The following is a 19,698-nucleotide window of genomic DNA, read 5'->3' on the forward strand; positions in this document are numbered from 1 at the left end:
TTTGGTTATTATCTTGAATATTATTATAGATAGAGATAAATTGTTAACAGCAATAATGTTCAGCAAAGTAAGATCTACAAATAAGTCTACATGACCAAAATGGTCAGTTGACCCCTTTAGGAGTTATTGCCCTTTATAGTCAATCTTTAACCATTTTTCATAAATCTAAGTTATCTTTTACAAAATCTCCACTGAAGCTACTAGGCCACAATCATCTTTGGGGTATCTAGTTTGAAAAATGTGTCCGATGACCTGGCCATTTAACCAAGATGGCTGCCACGGCTAAAAATAGAACATAGGGGTAAAATGCAGTTTTTGGCTTTTAACTATGAAACCAAAGCATCTAGAGCAAATCTGACAAAAAGTTAAATTGTTAATCAAGTCAATATCTATCTGCCCTGAATTTTTCAGATGAATTGGACAACTGGTTGTTGGGTTGCTGCCCTCCAATTGGTAATTTTTAAAGAAATTTTGCCGTTTTTGGTTATCTTGAATACTATTATAGATAGCGATAAACTGTAAACAGCAATAATGTTCAGCAAAGTAAGATCTACAAATAAGTCAATATGACCTAAATGGTCAATTGACCCCTTAAGGAGTTATTGCCCTTTATAGTCAATTTTTAACAATTTTCATTAATTTGGTAAATTTATGTAAATTTTTACCAAATATAGTTCTCTGTTACTAATGGACAAAGTTCATTATAGATATAATTGTAAGAAGCAAAATCGTTCAGTAAAGTAAGAACTTCAAACACATCACCATCACCAAAACACAATTTTGTCATGAATCCATTTGTGTCCTTTGTTTAATATGCACATAGACCAAGGTGAGCGACACAGGCTCTTTAGAGCCTCTAGTTGTTATTATCTTGAATATTATTTTAGATAGAGATAAACTGTAAACTGCAATAATGTACAGCAAAGTAAGACCTAAAAATAAGTCACCATGACCAAAATGGTCAGTTGACCCCCTAAGGAGTTATTGTCCTTTATAGTCAATTTTTAACAATTTCATTGTAAATTTTTACTAACATTTTCCACTGAAACTACTGGGCCAAGATCATTATAGATAGAGATAATTGTAAGCAGCAAGAATGTTCAGTAAAGTAAGATGTACAAACACATCACCATCACCAAAACACAATTTTGTCATGAATCCATCTGCTTCCTTTGTTTAATATTCACATATACCAAGGTGAGCGACACAGGCTCTTTAGAGCCTCTAGTTCGTAAATCTTAGTAATCTTTTACAAAAATCTTCTCCTCTGAAACTACTAGGCCAAATTTATCCAAAGTTTGCCACAATTATCTTTGGGGTATCTAGTTTAAAAAATATGTCCGGTGACCCGGCCAACCAACCAAGATGGCTGCCACGGCTAAAAATAGAACATAGGGGTAAAATGCAGTTTTTGGCTTATAACTTAAAAACCAAAGCATTTAGAGCAAATCTGAGAATTGGTAAAATTGTTTATCAGGTCAAGATTTATTTACCCTGAAATTTTCAGATGAATCGGACAACCTGTTGTTGGGTTGCTGCCCCTGAATTGGTAATTTTAAGGAAATTTTACTGTTTTTGGTTATTATCTTGAAAATTATTATAGATAGAAATAAACTGTAAACAGCAATAATGTTCAGCAAAGTAAGATTTACAAATAAGTCAACATGACCGAAATGGTCAGTTGACCCATATAGGAGTTATTGCCCTTTATAGTCAATTTTTAACCATTTTTCGTAAATCTTAGTAATCTTTTACAAAAATCTTCTCCTCTGAAACTGATGGGCCAAATTAATCCAAACTTATCCACAATCATCTTTGGGGTATCTAGTTTAAAAAATGTGTCCGATGACCCGGTCATCCAACCAAGATGGCCTCCATGGCTAAAAATAGAACATAGGGGTAAAATGCAGTTTTTGGCTTATAACTCAAAAACCAAAGCATTAAGAGCAAATCTGACATGGGGTTAAATTGTTTATCAGGTCAAGATCTATCTGCCCCGAAATTTTCAGATGAATCGGAGAACCCGCTGTTGGGTTGCTGCCCCTGAATTGGTAATTTTAAGGAAATTTTGCTGTTTTTGGTTATTGTCTTGAATATTATTATAGATAGAGACAAACTGTAAACAGCAATAATGTTCAGCAAAGTAAGATCTACAAATAAGTCAACATGACCGAAATGGTCAATTGACCCCCTAAGGAGTTATTGTCCTTTATAGTCAATTTTCAACAATTTTTATAAAATTTGTAAATTTTTACTAAAATTTTCCACTGAAACTACTGGGCCAAGTTCATTATAGATAGAGATAATTGTAAGCTGCAAGGATGTTCAGTAAAGTAAGATGTACAAACACATCACCATCACCAAAATACAATTTTGTCATGAAACCATCTGCTTCCTTTGTTTAATAGTCACATAGACCAAGGTGAGCGACACAGGCTCTTTAGAGCCTCTAGTTTCCATATATTTTTGTAGGCAGTAAGTAGATTGGGTGGTCAGCCAATGAATCAAGAGTGCCAAGAGTTAAAGGTGAAAATCTTAGATCAGTCAAATCATGAAATTATGCTGGAAATCAAACAATCACAGGAAAAGATAAAAGAATTAGGACAAACAGTGGATGTTTTGGGGACAGAGCACTCAGAAGTGACGGAAAGTCTGAGGAAGTTACAAGATTCCCACAATACTTTACAAACTGAACACACGGAAGTCACAGAACTTTTGAAAGACCCAATACCATGGAACATCAGAGGTACATTATAATCATTTAGACAAAAATTGTAGAGTTATATAGCTAAGGATGTGAAACAAGGGAATTTACCTTCAATATTTACTATATTTCTTGTATTTTGGGTTTTTATCTCCCCTGACCTAAAACATCAAAGGAGCTATTGTTGTCACTTGGTGTCAGTTGTTGTTACATTGTATGTGTTGTCAGGTAAAGTGTAAAACATTCTACTCTAAAATTAACAACTGGGCCAGTTGTCATAGATGTGTCTGATGATCCTCTCTACAAACCAACATGGCTGATATTAGTAAAAATAGAAAATAGGTGTAAAATGTAAGTTTTGTCTTAAAGTCTGTCGTCTCTATACTTTTCTAGAAAAATCTTCTTCTGTTTAACTGTTCAATTGATTGAAACCAAAGTTTAAAATTGAGAAAGGAAATGGGGAATGTGTCAAACAGGCATGGGGTAATCGTAATCAGTAATCGTAATCAGCTGTAATCAATTACATTTTGCAGTGTAATCCTAAGTAATCAGTAATCATGCCATTTCTGATTACAAGTAATCGTAATGTAATCGATTACATTGCCAAAAACCGGTGTAATCATGATTACTTTAAGATTACTTTAAGATTACATTTATATGATTACTTGCTGATTACAAATTTATATATATATATGAAAATAGTTTTTGATAGACAAGATGAAAATAAGAAAATGTAAAGCTTGAATGAAATATCATGCAACTAGTATTCACAATGATGGGACCTTGTTTAATGTGATGAATTGTATCATCTACATAACAAATTTTTATAACCGAGTGTTTTATTTTGTTAACAGTTTACTAAAGGAAATTGCCTCTCCAATATTTCGTTGTGAGATTGAGCTCTTATGATACAAGAATATGCCTTGAAAGCATTTTTTTCCTTGATTGAAAACTTCTGATATTAACTCTAATTTCATATAAGTTTACCAAATATTTTAACATAAATACATTGAAATTCAAATGCAGAAAACATTTAGTTCCAATTTGACATTGATGGTCGACAAAAATATATGAGCCCAATTAATTCAAAATGGAAGTTAAAACCAGATTTCATTTATTGACAAATTGAATAAATTTGGGTCTATAAATTCGTGTATAATATGTGCATTCTAATTTTTATTCTTTATTAACTTTGAGCCTTACGGCTCATCAGTATAAACAAGTACATGTACAGTGTATACATATGGCATAATATTACAAACAATAGGTGACGTCAGAAGTATCATCAATACAAAATATCTTTTATTACAATAACCTGTTTTTTTAATTTAAAGAGAAATGTATATTCTTTCCTAAGTTACAAAGCTGTTTTGTGTTTTCACCTGACAATAATTCTATTAATTATTAATTAGATCAAGTATTAAAAATTTTCAAACAAATAATGACTATCAACCACTTTTAACTTTATTGATATGGTTATTTAGACAATAAAATTTTAATACCCAAGCTCACCTATTGTTTGTTAAAAAAATGGAAGTAGTGATTAACACCTGTAAAAACATTAATGGATGTGTCAATTATGTCCCAACAGACAATAAAACTATACTTAATTAATTTTTCCTTATTTGTTCAGGTTTTTTGTTAATTAGGCAGTTGGTTAAAATTTGTAGAAAAAAATAAGTTATTTTTTTACATAGAGAAAGGATACTTGTCTACAGCTATTTTATGAAGTTACACATGTTACACTGTACTTGTCTATAAATTCTTTTAAATAAGATAAATAAATTAAGGCTTTTAAAAAGATCACCAAAATTAGCTTTTTGTAAGGATAAATATTTATAAAAAAGACTTTGATATTGCAATATACAATGTAATCATAAGTAATCTAAAGTAATCATGATTACTTTAAAGAAAAGTAATCTAATGTAATCGATTACTTATGAAATAGGGTGTAATTGTCATGTAATCGATTACATTTTATAAGCAAAGTAATTGTAATTTAATCGATTACATTTTAAAGTAATCGACCCCATCCCTGGTGTCAAAGCGACAACAACCCGACCATAGAGCAGACAACAACCGAAGGCCACCAATGGGTCTTCAATGTAGCGAGAAACTCCCTCACCCGTAGGTGTCCTTCAGCTGGCCCCTTAAAAATATGTATACTAGTACAGTGATAATGGACGTCATACTAAACTCTGAATTATACACAAGAAACTAAAATTAAAAATTGTCTGTTCATGTATCATGTGTAAAGGATGTCAACTTTACAGTTTAAAATTTTCCTAAGCAATCAACATGGCCACTATGGCTAAAAATATAACATAGGGGGAACACTACAGTTTTGATTAGTATCTGGAAAACTAGAGCCAGTTGAGAAAAACTGAAAGGGGAAATATGGTTAGCATAACAAACTTTGTCTACCCTGAATATTTTAGAAAAATCTGTCCCATTTATAATTTACTTCCCCAGTCCTGAATTGTTGATTTTTGTTGAGCCTACAACTTCTGTCGCAGAAAGCTGGACATAGGAATGGTGATCCAGTGGCAGCGGGGGCGTTAGCTAACTTCTTGAAAGCTTAATATTTCAGAAGGTAGAAGACCTGGACCCTTCCTTAACTTTGTATATAGATGCCTTACATTTGTATGTTACGAAGTTTGCGTCTGTCATATGTCCATTGTCCTTGACCTCATTTTCATGGTTCAGTGACTACTTGAAATTTTTTTTAGTATTTTTAGTATTCTTATCCTTCTCTCCTAATATGAGTAATATGATAACTATATTTGGTATATATATGTTTGTATACAGGTCCTCATGCCTGTCAGACAGTTTTCACTTGACCTCAACCTCATTTCATGGATCAGTGAACAAGGTTAAGTTTTCGTGGTCAAGTCCATTTCTCAGATACTATAAGCAATAGGTCTACTGTATTTGGTGTATGGAATGATTGTCAGGTGTACATGTCCAACTGCCAGGTGTCATCTGACCTTGACCTCATTTTCATGGTTCAGTGGTTATAGTTAAGTTTTTGTGTTTTGTACTGTTTTTCTAATACTGTATGCAATAGGTCTACTATATTTAGTGTATGGAATGATTGTCAGGTGTACATGTCCAACTGGCAGGTGTCATCTGACCTTGACCTCATTTTCATGGTTCAGTGGTTAAAGTTAAGTTTTTGTGTTTTGGTCTGTTTTTTCGAACACTATATGCAATAGGTCAACTATATTTGGTGTATGGAAATATTTTATGATGTGCATGTCAGTCTGCCAGGTTTTATATGACCTTGACCTCATTTTCAAGGTTCATTGCTCAGTGTTAACCTTTTATACAACCGCAAGAAAAATTTGTGGTCGTATATTGGTATGAAGTCGTTGTCCCAAGACACATTGGTTTTCGCACTTTAACTTTTGTTAAAGTGAATGGATCTCTATTAAATTTAAACACAAGGGTTTATGACCACAAAAGGAAGGTTGGGATTGATTTTGGGAGTTTTGGTCCCAACAGCTTAGGAATTAGGGGCCCAAAAAAGTTCAAAATAAGCATTTTTCTTGGTTTTCGCACAATAACTTTAGTAAAAGTAAATAGAAATATATGAAATTTTAACACAAGGTTTATGACCAATAGGTCTACTATATTTAGTGTATGGAATGATTGTCAGGTGTACATGTCCAACTGGCAGGTGTCATCTGACCTTGACCTTATTTTCATGGTTCAGTGGTTATAGTTAAGTTTTTGTGTTTTTTTCTGTTTTTCTTATACTGTATGCAATAGGTCTACTATATTTAGTGTATGGAATGATTGTAAGGTGTACATGTCTGGCTGGCAGGTGTCATCTGACCTTGACCTCATTTTCATGGTTCAGTGGTCAAAGTTAAGTTTTTGAGGTTTTTTTTTTCTTTTTTCTATTACTAATTGCAATAGGTCAACTATATTTGGTGTATGGAAATATTTTATGATCTATATGGCAGTCGATCCTGTTTCATTTGACCTTGACCTCATTTTCAAGGCTCATTGCTCAGTGTTAAGTTTTTGTTCTTATACGACCGGCAAAAATTGAAAAATTTTTGGTCATATATTGGTATCACGTTGGCGTCATTGTCCTGGTCGGCTTCCAAAGACTTTTGGTTTTCACACTATAACTTTAGTATAAGTAAATAGAAAACTATGAAATTTACACACAAGGTTAATGACCACAAAAGGAAGGTTGGGATTGATTTTGGAAGTTTTGGTCCCAACAGTTTAGGAATTAGGGGCCAAAAAAGGGCCCAAATAAGCATTATTCTTGGTTTTCGCACAATAACTTTAGTATAAGTAAATAGAAATCTATGAAATTTAAACACAAGGTTTATGACCATAAAAGGAAGGTTGGGATTGATTTTGGGAGTTTTGGTCCCAACTGTTTAGGAATTAGGGGCCAAAAAGGGGCCCAAATAAGCATTTTTTTTGGTTTTCGCACCATAACTTTAGTATAAGTAAATAGAAATCTATGAAATTTAAACACAAGGTTTATGACCATAAAAGGAAGGTTGGGATTGATTTTGGGACTTTTGGTCCCAACAGTTTAGGAATAAGGGGCCCAAAGGGTCTAAAATTTAACTTTGTGTGATTTTATCAAAAATTGAATAATTGAGGTTCTTTGATATGCCGAATCTAACTTTGTATGTAGATTCTTAATTTTTGGTCCCGTTTTCAAATTTGTCTACATTAAGGTCCAAATTGGGGTCCAAAATTAAACTAAGTTTGATTTTAACAAAAATTGAATTCTTGGGGTTGTTTGATATGCTGAATCTAAACATGTTCTTAGATTTTTGATCATTGGCCCAGTTTACAAGTTGGTCCAAATTGGGGTCCAAAATTTAACTTTGTATGAGTTCAACAAGATTGAATTCTTGGGGTTCTTTGATATGCTGAATCACAACATGTACTTAGATTTTTATACGACCGCAAAATTTGAAAAATTTTTCGTCGTATATTGCTATCACGTTGGCGTCGGCGTCGTCGTCGTCGTCGTCGTCCTGCGTCCGAATACTTTTAGTTTTCGCACTCTAACTTTAGTAAAAGTGAATGGAAATCTATGAAATTTTAACACAAGGTTTATGACCACAAAAGGAAGGTTGGTATTGATTTTGGGAGTTTTGGTCCCAACATTTTAGGAATTAGGGGCCAAAAAGGGCCCAAATAAGCATTTTCTTGGTTTTCGCACTATAACTTTAGTTTAAGTTAATAGAAATCTATGAAATTTTGACACAAGGTTTATGACCACAAAAGAACGGTTGGGATTGATTTTGGGAGTTTTGGTTTCAACAGTTTAGGAATTAGGGGCCAAAAAAGGGCCCAAATAAGCATTATTCTTGGTTTTCGCACAATAACTTTAGTTTAAGTAAATAGAAATCAATGAAATTTAAACACAATGTTAATGACTACAAAAGGAAGGTTGGTATTGATTTTGGGAGTTTAGGTCCCAACATTTTGGAATTAGGGGCCAAAAAGGGACCCAAATAAGCATTTTTCTTGGTTTTCGCACCATAACGTTAGTATAAGTAAATAGAAATCTATGAAATTTAAACACAAGGTTTATGACCATAAAAGGAAGGTTGGTAGTGATTTTGGGAGTTTTGGTCCCAACAGAATAAGGGGCCCAAAGGGTCCAAAATTAAACTTTGTTTGATTTCATCAAAATTGAATAATTGGGGTTCTTTGATATGCCGAATCTAACTGTCATGACTGTGTATGTAGATTCTTAACCTTTGGTCCCCTTTTCAAATTGGTCTACATTAAGGTCCAAAGGGTCCAAAATTAAACTTAGTTTAAAATTAAACTTAGTTTGATTTTGACAAAAAATGAATCAGTTAGGTTCTTTGATATGCTGAATCTAAAAATGTACTTAGATTCTTGATTATTGGCCCAGTTTTCAAGTTGGTCCAAATCGGGGTCCAAAATTAAACTTTGTTTGATTTCATCAAAAATTGAATAAATGGGGTTCTTTGATATACCAAATCTAACTGTGTATGTAGATTCTTCATTTTTGGTCCTGTTTTCAAATTGGTCTACACTAAAGTCCAAAGGGTCCAAAATTAAACTTAGTCTGATTTTAACAAAAATTGAAATCTTGGGGTTCTTTGATATGCTGAATCCAAAAATGTACTTAGATTTTTTATTATGGGCCCAGTTTTCAAGTTGGTCCAAATCAGGATCCAAAATTATTATATTAAGTATTGTGCAATAGCAAGTCTTTTCAATTGCACAGTATTGCGCAATGGCAAGAAATATCTAATTGCACAATATTGTGAAATAGCAAATTTTTTTTTAATTAGAGTTATCTTTCTTTGTCCAGAATAGTAAGCAAGAAATATCTAATTGCAAAATATTGTGCAATAGCAAGATTTTTTTTAATTGGAGTTATCTTTCTTTGTCCAGAATCAACTTAAATCTTTGTTATATACAATATACAATGTATATTCACTTTTTACTACCAACTGATAAATTATAATAATCTTTACCATTCAGTGATAACAAGCAGTTTTTTTACATCTTAATATTTTATGATGTATTTAAATGAGTAGTTATTGTTTATTATGGGCCCAGTTTTCAAGTTGGTCCAAATCAGGATCTAAAATTATTATATTAAGTGTTGTGCAATAGCAAGTCTTTTCAATTGCACAGTATTGCGCAATGGCAAGAAATATCTAATTGCACAATATTGTGAAATAGCAAATTTTTTTTTAATTAGAGTTATCTTTCTTTGTCCAGAATAGTAAGCAAGAAATATCTAATTGCAAAATATTGTGCAATAGCAAGATTTTTTTTTAATTGGAGTTATCTTTCTTTGTCCAGAATCAACTTAAATCTTTGTTATATACAATATACAATGTATATTCACTTTTTACTACCAACTGATAAATTATAATAAATAACATTCAGTGATAACAAGCAGTTTTTTTTACATCTTAATATTTTATGATGTATTTAAATGAGTAGTTATTGTTGCAAACTCCATTAGAAATTTTAATTGAGATTAGTTTTGGAATAAGGGAAAGGGGGATGTGATTAAAAAAATTGGGTTCAATTTTTCTCATTTGAAATTTCATAAATAAAAAAGAAAATTTCTTCAAACATTTTTATGCCCCACCTACGATAGTAGAGGGGCATTATGTTTTCTGGTCTGTGCGTCCGTCCGTCTGTCCGTTCATTCGTCTGTCCGTTCGTCCGTCCGTCTGTCCCGCTTCAGGTTAAAGTTTTTGGTCAAGGTATTTTTTGATGAAGTTTAAGTCCAATCGACTTCAAACTTAGTACACATGTCCCCTATGATATGATCTTTCTAATTTTAATGCCAAATTAGAGTTTTTACCCCAATTTCACGGTCCACTGAACATGGAAAATGATAGTGCGAGTGGGGCATTCGTGTACTGAGGACACATTCTTGTTTTGAGAGGATTAATATTCAACAGCATAGTGAATTGCTCTAAGAGAAAACAAAAATTTTAAGTTCATTAGAACACATTCATTCTGTGTCAGAAACCTATGCTGTGTCAACTATTTAATCACAATCCAAATTTAGAGCTGAATCCAGCTTGAATGTTGTGTCCATACTTGCCCCAACCGTTCAGGGTTCAACCTCTGCGGTCGTATAAAGCTACGCCCTGCGGAGCATCTGGTTATTTATTATGGGCCCAGTTTTCAAGTTGGTCCAAATCGTGGTCCAAAATTAAACTTTGTTTGATTTCAACAAAAATTGAATCCTTGGGGTTCTTTGATATGCTGAATCTAAACATGTACTTAGAATTTTTATTATGGGCCCAGTTTTCAAGTTGGTCCAAATCGTGGTCCAAAATTAAACTTTGTTTGATATCAACAAAAATTGAATCATTGGGGTTCTTTGATATGCTGAATGTAAACATGCACTTAGATTTTTTATTATGGGCCCAGTTTTCAAGTTGGTCTAAATCGCGGTCCAAAATTAAACTTTGTTTGATATCAACAAAAATTGAATCCTTGGGGTTCTTTGATATGCTGAATCTAAACATGTATTAAGATTTTTGATTATAGGCCCAGTTTTCAAGTTGGTCCAAATTGCGGTCCAAAATTAAACTTTGTTTGATTTCAACAAAAATTGTATATATGGGGTTCTTTGATATATGCTTAATCTTACCATGTATTTAGATTTTTGATGTTTGGGCCCGGTTATCAAATTGGTCCACATTGAGGTCTAAAGGGTCCAAAATTGAACTTTATTTGATTTCATCAAAAATTGAATTCTTGGGGTTTTTTGATATGCTGAACCTACAACCATGTATTTAGATTTTGGATATTGGACCATAATAGGTAATGTCAAATTTAAAATTTAAAGTTTTTAAGTTTAAGTTCTTAGACCACATTCATTATGTGTCAGGAACCTGTGTTGTGTCAACTATTTAATCACAATCCAAATTCAGAGCTGTATCAAGTTTGAATTTTATGTCCATACTTGCCCCAATGTTCAGGGTTCAAACTTTGCGGTCGTATAAAGCTGCGCCCTGCGGAGCATCTGGTTTGGTCTGTAACGCTTAAACTATAAGCAATAGGTCAACTATATTTGTTGTATGGAAAAATTGTTAGCTGTACATGCCTGCCTGGCATGGTTCATCTGACCTTGACCTCATTTTCATGGTTCATTGGTGAATGTTTAGTTTTTTTTGGTTAAGTTTATGTGACAGTTGTCATAAAGCTTTATATTTAGGACTATCAAAATAATATCAATGATTAGTAAAGAAGGCGAGATATTTCAGTGTGTGCACTCTTGTTGATATTTTGGCCCGGTTATCTAATTGGTCTACATTGAGGTCAAAAGGGTTCAAAATTAACTTTGTTTGATTTCATCAAAAATTTAATTCTTGGGATTCTTTGATATGCTGAATCTAACCATGTATTTGGATTTTGGATATTGGACCATGATAGGTTAATTTTTATATGTTTAAGTTCTAAGACCACATTCATTCTGTGACAGAAGCCTATGCTGTGCCAAATATTTAATCACAATCAAAATTCAGAGCTGTATCAAGCTTGAATGTTGTGTCCATACTTGCCCCAACTGTCCAGGGTTCGTCTTCTGCGGTCGTATAAAGCTGTGCCCAGTGGAGCATTTTATTGTGTTTTGGTCTGTTTTTCTTAAACTATTAGCAATACATGTAGGTCAACTATATTTGTTGTATGGAAGAATTGTAAGCTGTACATGTTTGCCTTACATGGTTCATCTGACCTTGACCTTAATTTCATGGTTCAGTAGTCAATGTTTAGTTTTCTTGGTTTAGTCGGTTTCTTAGAAACTATAAGCAACAGGTCAACTATACTTAGTGTATTGAATGATTGTAATGTGTACATGTATTTCTTGTCTGGTTTATATGACCTTGACCTCATTTTATTGGATCAAGTTAAGTTCATGTGATAGTTGTAGTAATGCTTTATATTTAGGACTTTCAACATAATATCAATGATAGGGAAAGAAGAGACATTTCAGTGTGTGCACTCTTGTCATGACAAGTTACAGTTCAAATTTTGAATTTTGTTCCGGTCTGATGATTTTGTGCAGAGTAATGGACTCAGAAAATTCACTAAAATAATCAGTTTTCCGCACGTTTTGTTTGGTCATTCTTGAAGATATTGACTTGATATTTGTAATATAGTTTACACCATGACAAGTTATAGAGTAAGTTAGAATTTTGTTTCAATACAATAAATGTTTAACCGTCAGGGGACTATATCTTATCATGCAATACTCACAGAGAGCTTGTTCTATAAAAAGATATTGTTTGGATCAAAAAACCATTATATCTTTTATTGAGGAATAACTTTGATCATGTAAGCTCAAGTCCTACATTTTTATAAATTTTATAAGGTATATGAGTACATATCAGTATGGCAAAATCACAGAAGTCAGTCTCAAAATAATTGTAAATTTTAAAGAAATATCAAATTCTTTTTTTTTTAGGTCAAATTAAAGAGGAATTGGAAACTTGGACAGAAGATGACAAAATGTTTATAGAAACAAATGGAGCAAAGAGTGTATTAAAATGTATCAAAGAAAATGGTTGTGTTGTTGTTACCGGAAGTTCGGGAACAGGAAAATCATTATTAGTGCGTCATGTTGCTCTACAAATGCAAGAAGGCGACTATGATATTTTACCGGTAACAAAACCCGAAGAAATTATCAAGTGGTACAATCCAAGTAAGAAAATCCTTTTTGTTGTGGATGACTTTTGTGGAACATATACTATAAATCCAACGAAGTTGGAAAGCTGGAAAAATCTAATGGAAAAAATCAAATCATTAATAGAAAAAAAACCTGTCAAATTAATCATGTCTTGTAGACTTCAGGTTTTTAAGGATGAAAAAATGAAATCTTTATCTTTTAATCAGTCCTGTGAATTTAATCTTTTGTCTGAAGATATACGTTTATCGAAAAAAGAAAAACAATCTATTGCTGAACTTTACTTGAAAACAAAGGCCTCTAAGATCAAGGAATTTTATGACATGTTTGACTGTTTTCCTCTTTTATGTCAATTATACAGCAAAAACCCAAATCTGAGAATGGTAGATTTCTTTCAGAATCCATTTACAGTTTATAAAGAAGAGATAGATAAAATACAGCTAGAAGGAGCGCATGTCAAGTACTGTGCACTTGCTCTATGTGTTATGTTTAACAATCATATTAAAGAAGAATGGCTCACTGAAGATGTTGATAAAGATGTAACAAAAATCATAGAGAACACATATGAAGCTTGTAAAGTGGTGAAAGGAACATCTCGATTGGTACTGCGTGATGAACTGGATTCACTAACTCATACGTTTATCAGAAAGGAGGGTGAATTATACAGAACTATTCATGACAAGCTGTTTGACTTTCTTGCTTATTACTTTGGCAGTGTTATGATTTATTGTTTAATTAATAATGCTTCAAGTCATTTTATTCGTGAAAGGTTTGTTTTTGAAAAAAAAGGCAAAAGAAATGAATTTTTAATAACTGTATCAGAAAGATATCAGCAAATGTATATAAATAGATTGGTAGATGACTGGTTTAAAGGAAAGATAGTAGATGTCTTCTGTAACATCAACATGGACGATCAAATCATCAGACAAAGAATCCTTGTACATTTAAAAGGTTTAGAAATATCAAAACAGAAACAATTGGCTAGTCTATATGACACACAAAACAAAGACACTCCATTAATACAGTGTTGTTATAAAGGAGATATTGATCTGGTTGCATGGTGTTTATATCATTGTAACAGTAATGTAAACCATTGCCGTAAAGATGGAACATCACATCTGTTCATGGCTTGTCAGGAAGAACATACTGAAGTAGTACAGATGTTAATAAACAATAAGGCTGACATTAATAAGTGTAGAGATACTGGAGTATCACCTCTGTTCATGGCTTGTCAGAATGGACATACTGAAGTAGTACAGATGTTAATAAACAATAAGGCTGACATTAATAAGTGTAGAGATACTGGAGGATCACCTTTGTTCGTGGCTTGTCAGGAAGGACATACTGAAGAAGTACAGATGTTAATAAACAATAAGGCTGATATTAATAAGTGTAAAGATACTGGAGCATCACCTCTGTACATTGCTTGTCAGAATGGACATACTGAAGTAGTACAGATGTTAATAAACAATAAGGCTGACATTAATAAGTGTAGAGATACTGGAGGATCACCTTTGTTCGTGGCTTGTCAGGAAGGACATACTGAAGAAGTACAGATGTTAATAAACAATAAGGCTGATATTAATAAGTGTAAAGATACTGGAGCATCACCTCTGTACATTGCTTGTCAGAATGGACATACTGAAGTAGTACAGATGTTAATAAACAATAAGGCTGACATTAATAAGTGTAATAATGATGGAGCATCACCTCTGTACATTGCTTGTCAGAATGGACATACTGAAGTAATACAGATGTTAATAAACAATAAGGCTGACATTAATAAGTGTAGAGATACTGATGGAGTATCACCTCTGTACATTGCTTTTCAGGTTGGACATACTGAAGTAGTACAGATGTTAATAAACAATAAGGCTGACATTAATAAGTGTAAGGATGATGGAGCATCACCTCTGTACATTGCTTGTGAGAAAGGAAATACTGAAGTAGTGCAGATGTTAATAAACAATAAGGCTGACATTAATAAGTGTAAAGATGATGGAGCATCACCTCTGTTCATGGCTTGTCAGGTTGGACATACTGAAGTAATACAGATGTTAATAAACAATAAGGCTGACATTAATAAGTGGAAAGATGATGAAGCATCACCTCTGTTCATTGCTTGTCAGGAAGGACATACTGAAGTAGTACATATGTTAATAAACAATAAGGCTGACATTAATAAGTGTAAAGATGATGGAGTATCACCTCTGTACATTGCTTGTTGGAAAGGAAATACTGAAGTAGTGCAGATGTTAATAAACAATAAGGCTGACATTAATAAGTGTATAAGAACAGGAGAATCCCCCATATTTATAGCTTGTTATATAGGTCATGTAGAGATTGTTGAATTGTTGTTAAAACATGAAGCAGATTGTAACATTAAATGGAGAGGACTAACACCACTAGATATTGCAAGCAGAGAAAATCATACCAATATTGTACATTTGTTACAAAAAATAGAAATAATATAATTAGAAATTCGGCGAACATGATAAAATAAATCAATAGAACTATTCTGCTTATTATATAATTAAACAAAACCTGTGATCATTAAATATAATTGCTAGCTAGAAGAGAAAATCATACCAATGTTGTTTGTTTGAGACTAAATAGATAAAAACTGTGATGTGTATATTAAACAGCATTATGATTTCACAGCACATTTAACTTATTGACCATAAACATGATAAACATTATATTACTAAATGTAAAATAACTCTCAAAATACTTTTGTTATGCATTGTTAAAAACATTCTATTAATAAAACCATGTTGTTTAGTTTTCGATTTTGATATAAAATTCTGTCTAATAGCTCATTAGACAGTTAGACTTGCAATTTGGTGTAAGTTATTTTTGGTCAGTTTTGATATTTCTAATTGAATTGACCAAAGCAGGCATAGGTTCTTTTTGTCTTGCAACAAATGGCATGCATTGGTGTAAACCTTTTTTGTATGAAATTTTATTATGTTTCAAAAGGTGAGAATAATCCATAACCTGGACTGGCAATTGATTATTTGCACCCATTATTTCCTGAATATAACAAGTGTAGTTGAAATGTATTTGTACGTTCCCCATAGGGGAGGGGGCATTAAGTTTTACCCTTGTCCGTCAGTACGTCCCAAAGTTATTTCCTTTCTCTAATTTTATTTTGCCTCAACCAAATGTTATGAAACTTATACAATGCTTATTACCACAAAACACAGATCAAGTTTGAATTTTGGTGGCGTCACATCACTCGTTCTAGAGTAATTATATTTTATGCCCCTTTACAAATGGAAAAATTGCGGAATTTTTCGTTTTCGTTCTTTAATTTTAGTTTGTCTAAACCAAATGTTATAAAACTTGTACACAAGACTAAAAATTACTACAAAACTCAGATCAATAACAAATTTGGGTAGTATCACTTTTACCTTTCTTCAGTTATGTCCTTTTATATGATATGCAAACGGGGGCATCATCTGTGTCCTATGGACACATTCCCCACTTTTGTCGGAAAAGCTATACAAAGCGATTCTACGTACATTCCGTCGTGTGGCGGCGGCTTCCACAAATATTCACCCTGTGGTTAAAGTTTTTGTATGTCCTTGAAGTTGGATTTATACCAAACATGGACATAAGCTTGTTTATGATCTTAAGATAGTATCCAGAAATAAGAAGTTTGTAAAAACAAATCTTGTTTATCTGTATTATACTTTTAAATGCACTTAGATGTTCTGCCAGTTAACATTACATTCACACTGTGGTTAAAGTTTTGATAACTTTCTTATACGAAGCTTGTTTATGAAGAAAAGCTAGTATCTAGACCAAACTTGGACAGAAGCTAAATTTATGATCATAAGAAAGTATCAAGAAGAAAATTTTGTAAAAAAAAAACATCTTGTTGATCCGTATTTTACTTATAAATGAGCTTAGTCTACCACACTTGGATAGAAGCTTGTTTATGATCATATTAAGATAGTATCCAGAAATAAGAATTTGTAAAAAAAAAAAATCCTGTTTATCCGTATTTTACTTTTAAATGCACTTAGATTCTCTGCCAGTTAACATTTCATTAACTCTGGTTAAAGTCTTGAAAATTTTAATAATACCTTTCTTAAACGAAGCTTGTTTATGATGAAAAGCTAGTATCTAGAAGGAAATTTTGTAAAAATTTATTTCCTGTTTTCCCGTATATTACTTATAAATGGACTTATTTTTTTAGTACGTCCGTTTTAACGTATTATGGTATACAGTTGTCCCTCCATCCGTCTGTCTGTACGTCTGTCATCAATATGTCAGATATTAACTCAAAAACGCTTTAACGAATTTGTATGAAACTTTGGTGAAATGTTTATATCTATTGACGTGAGCTCTCTCTCGTTTTTTTTATAAATTTTAGATTTTACGTTTCTGAGTTTTGGGGTTTTATTCATTACAAAAAGGGGATTTTCCAGTTTTCGGACAATATCCTTAAAGTGCTTTGAGCAATTTTCATTAAACTTTAGTGACTGATTTATCATAGCCGCCATGGCTAAAAATAGAACATAGGGTAAATGCAGTTTTTGGCAGTTTTCTTATACGACCGCAAAAAAATTTTGAGGTCATATATTGGTATCCCATCGTCGTCGTCCGAAGACGGATGGTTTCCGGATAATAACTTTAGTATAAGTAAACAGAAATCAATAAAAAATTTACAATTTGATAACTACAAAAGGAAGCTTGTAATTGATTTTGGGGGTTATGGTCCCTAAAGTTTAGGAATTAGGGGCCGAAAGGGCCCAAAATAGCATTTATCTAGTGTCAGAACAATAAGTTGTGTATAAGTATTTCAATTGTTCTGAAATTGTACCACCATGTTTAATACCATAAGTAGAAGGTTGAGATATATTTTAAGGGTTATGGGACAAACAGTCTTGGAATAAAGGGCCAAAAAGGGACCAAAAACAAGCATTTTTAGATCACCTGGCCTAAAAGGCCATGTGAGCTTTTCTTATCACTTGGCGTCCGTCGTCGTCGTCGTCGTCGTTAACAATTTTTCAAACATCTTCTCCTCTGAAACTACTGAATGGATTTGAATGAAACGAAAAATGATTGTTCCTTAGATTATCCTGCACAAAGTGTGTGCTTCAATTTTTGATCCGTCAAAAAACATGGCCGCCGTTACTTAAAATAGAACATAGGGGTCAAATGCAGTTTTTGGCTTATATCACAAAAACGGAAGCATTTAGAGCAAATCTGACATGGGGTAAAAATGTTCATTAGGTCAAGATCTATCAGCCCAGAAATTTTCAGATGAATCAAACAAACCATTGTTGGGTTGCTGCCACTTAATTGGTAATTTTAAGGAAATTTTGCAGTTTTTGGTCATTATCTTGAATATTATTATAGATGAAGATAAACTGTAAACAGCAAAAATGATCAGCAAAGTAAGATCTACAAATAGGTTAATATGACCAAAATTGTCAATTGACCCCTTAAGGGGTAAATGTCCTTAAAGGGAAACTTCGCAAAAAAATCAAAAACTGATATTATGTTCATTCTGTATAAAAATGCTCAAATTCATAGATATTAAAGTTTTATTCCGCTAGATAAGCGATCACCATCGATTTTAAATTTAGAGTATCAATTCTCTGCGATCCGCCATTTTGTCTTCTTTCCCGATTAATAAAAACGATATGTCTATAAACCACAAAGAAACAAAACTACAGTAACCGATGTAGTCGTAATTGCGTGTCGATATCTTGTCAATCGTACGGTTGTTTTATCCGACTAACTAACTTGATACGAAAAATATTCTTACTTTTTTTAAATTACCATGGTCTGTTGTTTTTAAACTGTTGATATTGGAATTAGGTGAAAAGTCAAAGTTGAAATCATAAATAAGTGTTCCGTGAAAATTGTTTTCGAAAATCTAATTTGTTCATAATTCTTTAAAGTAATAAACAAATATATTTTGATCTTCCCTCATCTGATCACCAGCATGGCTAAAGGTATTACTTCCAAAGGTATTGTGAGGGGTGTGAGGTGACACGTCCAGGTATTCAAGTGATTTCCTGTCGGGCTTGCAAGTTCATGCATCGTTTCACTTCTGCAGGTATTGATCAGTGTACAAGGCTGATAACTTATAACTTATAACTTTCCATTTTGAACTATCAGATGAATAATATACAACTCTGTCTTACTTGTCACTACTAAACTCATACGCTTGTTTATAAATAACATTTCTGGTGTAAAGAATATAATTCATAAACATATAAATAATACCCAAAAAATAAGATTTGATGAAATTAAAATCTATTTAAATATTTTTTCCAAGGGTGAATTTGGGAAAATGTAATATATATTCATTGTCAATAGTGAAGGACAGATTGGAACAGACCAGAAATATTGATTTAAAAAAATGTACGCACGCGTTTATACGACTGGATAGAAAGTTACGGAACTATAGCGCAATTTAAAATATATACATGTATACATTGAACATAAGAAAAAAACATATATTTTGAATAAATAGAGGTAAAAGTGTTGTAAATAGACTAGTCCACGTATGCCAACAGTATGTAATCATCGAATGTCGATAGACTATTGTATACCAGAAGAAGAAGAGAACCAATTTGATTTAAATACAGGTCGATGTATAACTTTTGCTTTGGTTCATTGAAGCTGTGGACCTAGTAAAATCACAGATTTATATTTCAATAAGATTGTTCTCGAACAAAGGAAGTAATTCGTCATCACAATTGTTATATATGCCACTGGACGAACACTAATTATCCCCAGGGAATGTGAATATTTTGCTGGGAAACTTTTGAGTATCAAAGTTTCAACT

General features: G+C 32.6%; 1 protein-coding gene across 1 annotated transcript in view; it reads left to right on the forward strand.

Moving 5' to 3' along the window:
* The window catches only part of LOC143076759 (uncharacterized), a 39,290-nt gene extending 23,886 nt beyond the window's left edge, over positions 1-15,404 (forward strand). Inside the window, exons 4-5 of the mRNA XM_076252625.1 lie at positions 2,473-2,746; positions 12,669-15,404. Coding sequence (XP_076108740.1) covers positions 2,473-2,746; positions 12,669-15,361 — 2,967 coding nt within the window. The 3' untranslated portion in view covers positions 15,362-15,404. The remainder of the gene's footprint in view (positions 1-2,472; positions 2,747-12,668) is intronic.
* Positions 15,405-19,698: the final 4,294 nt, after the last annotated feature.

Source organism: Mytilus galloprovincialis, chromosome 5, assembly GCF_965363235.1.
Source record: "Mytilus galloprovincialis chromosome 5, xbMytGall1.hap1.1, whole genome shotgun sequence".
Classification (NCBI taxonomy): Eukaryota; Metazoa; Mollusca; class Bivalvia; order Mytilida; family Mytilidae; genus Mytilus; species Mytilus galloprovincialis.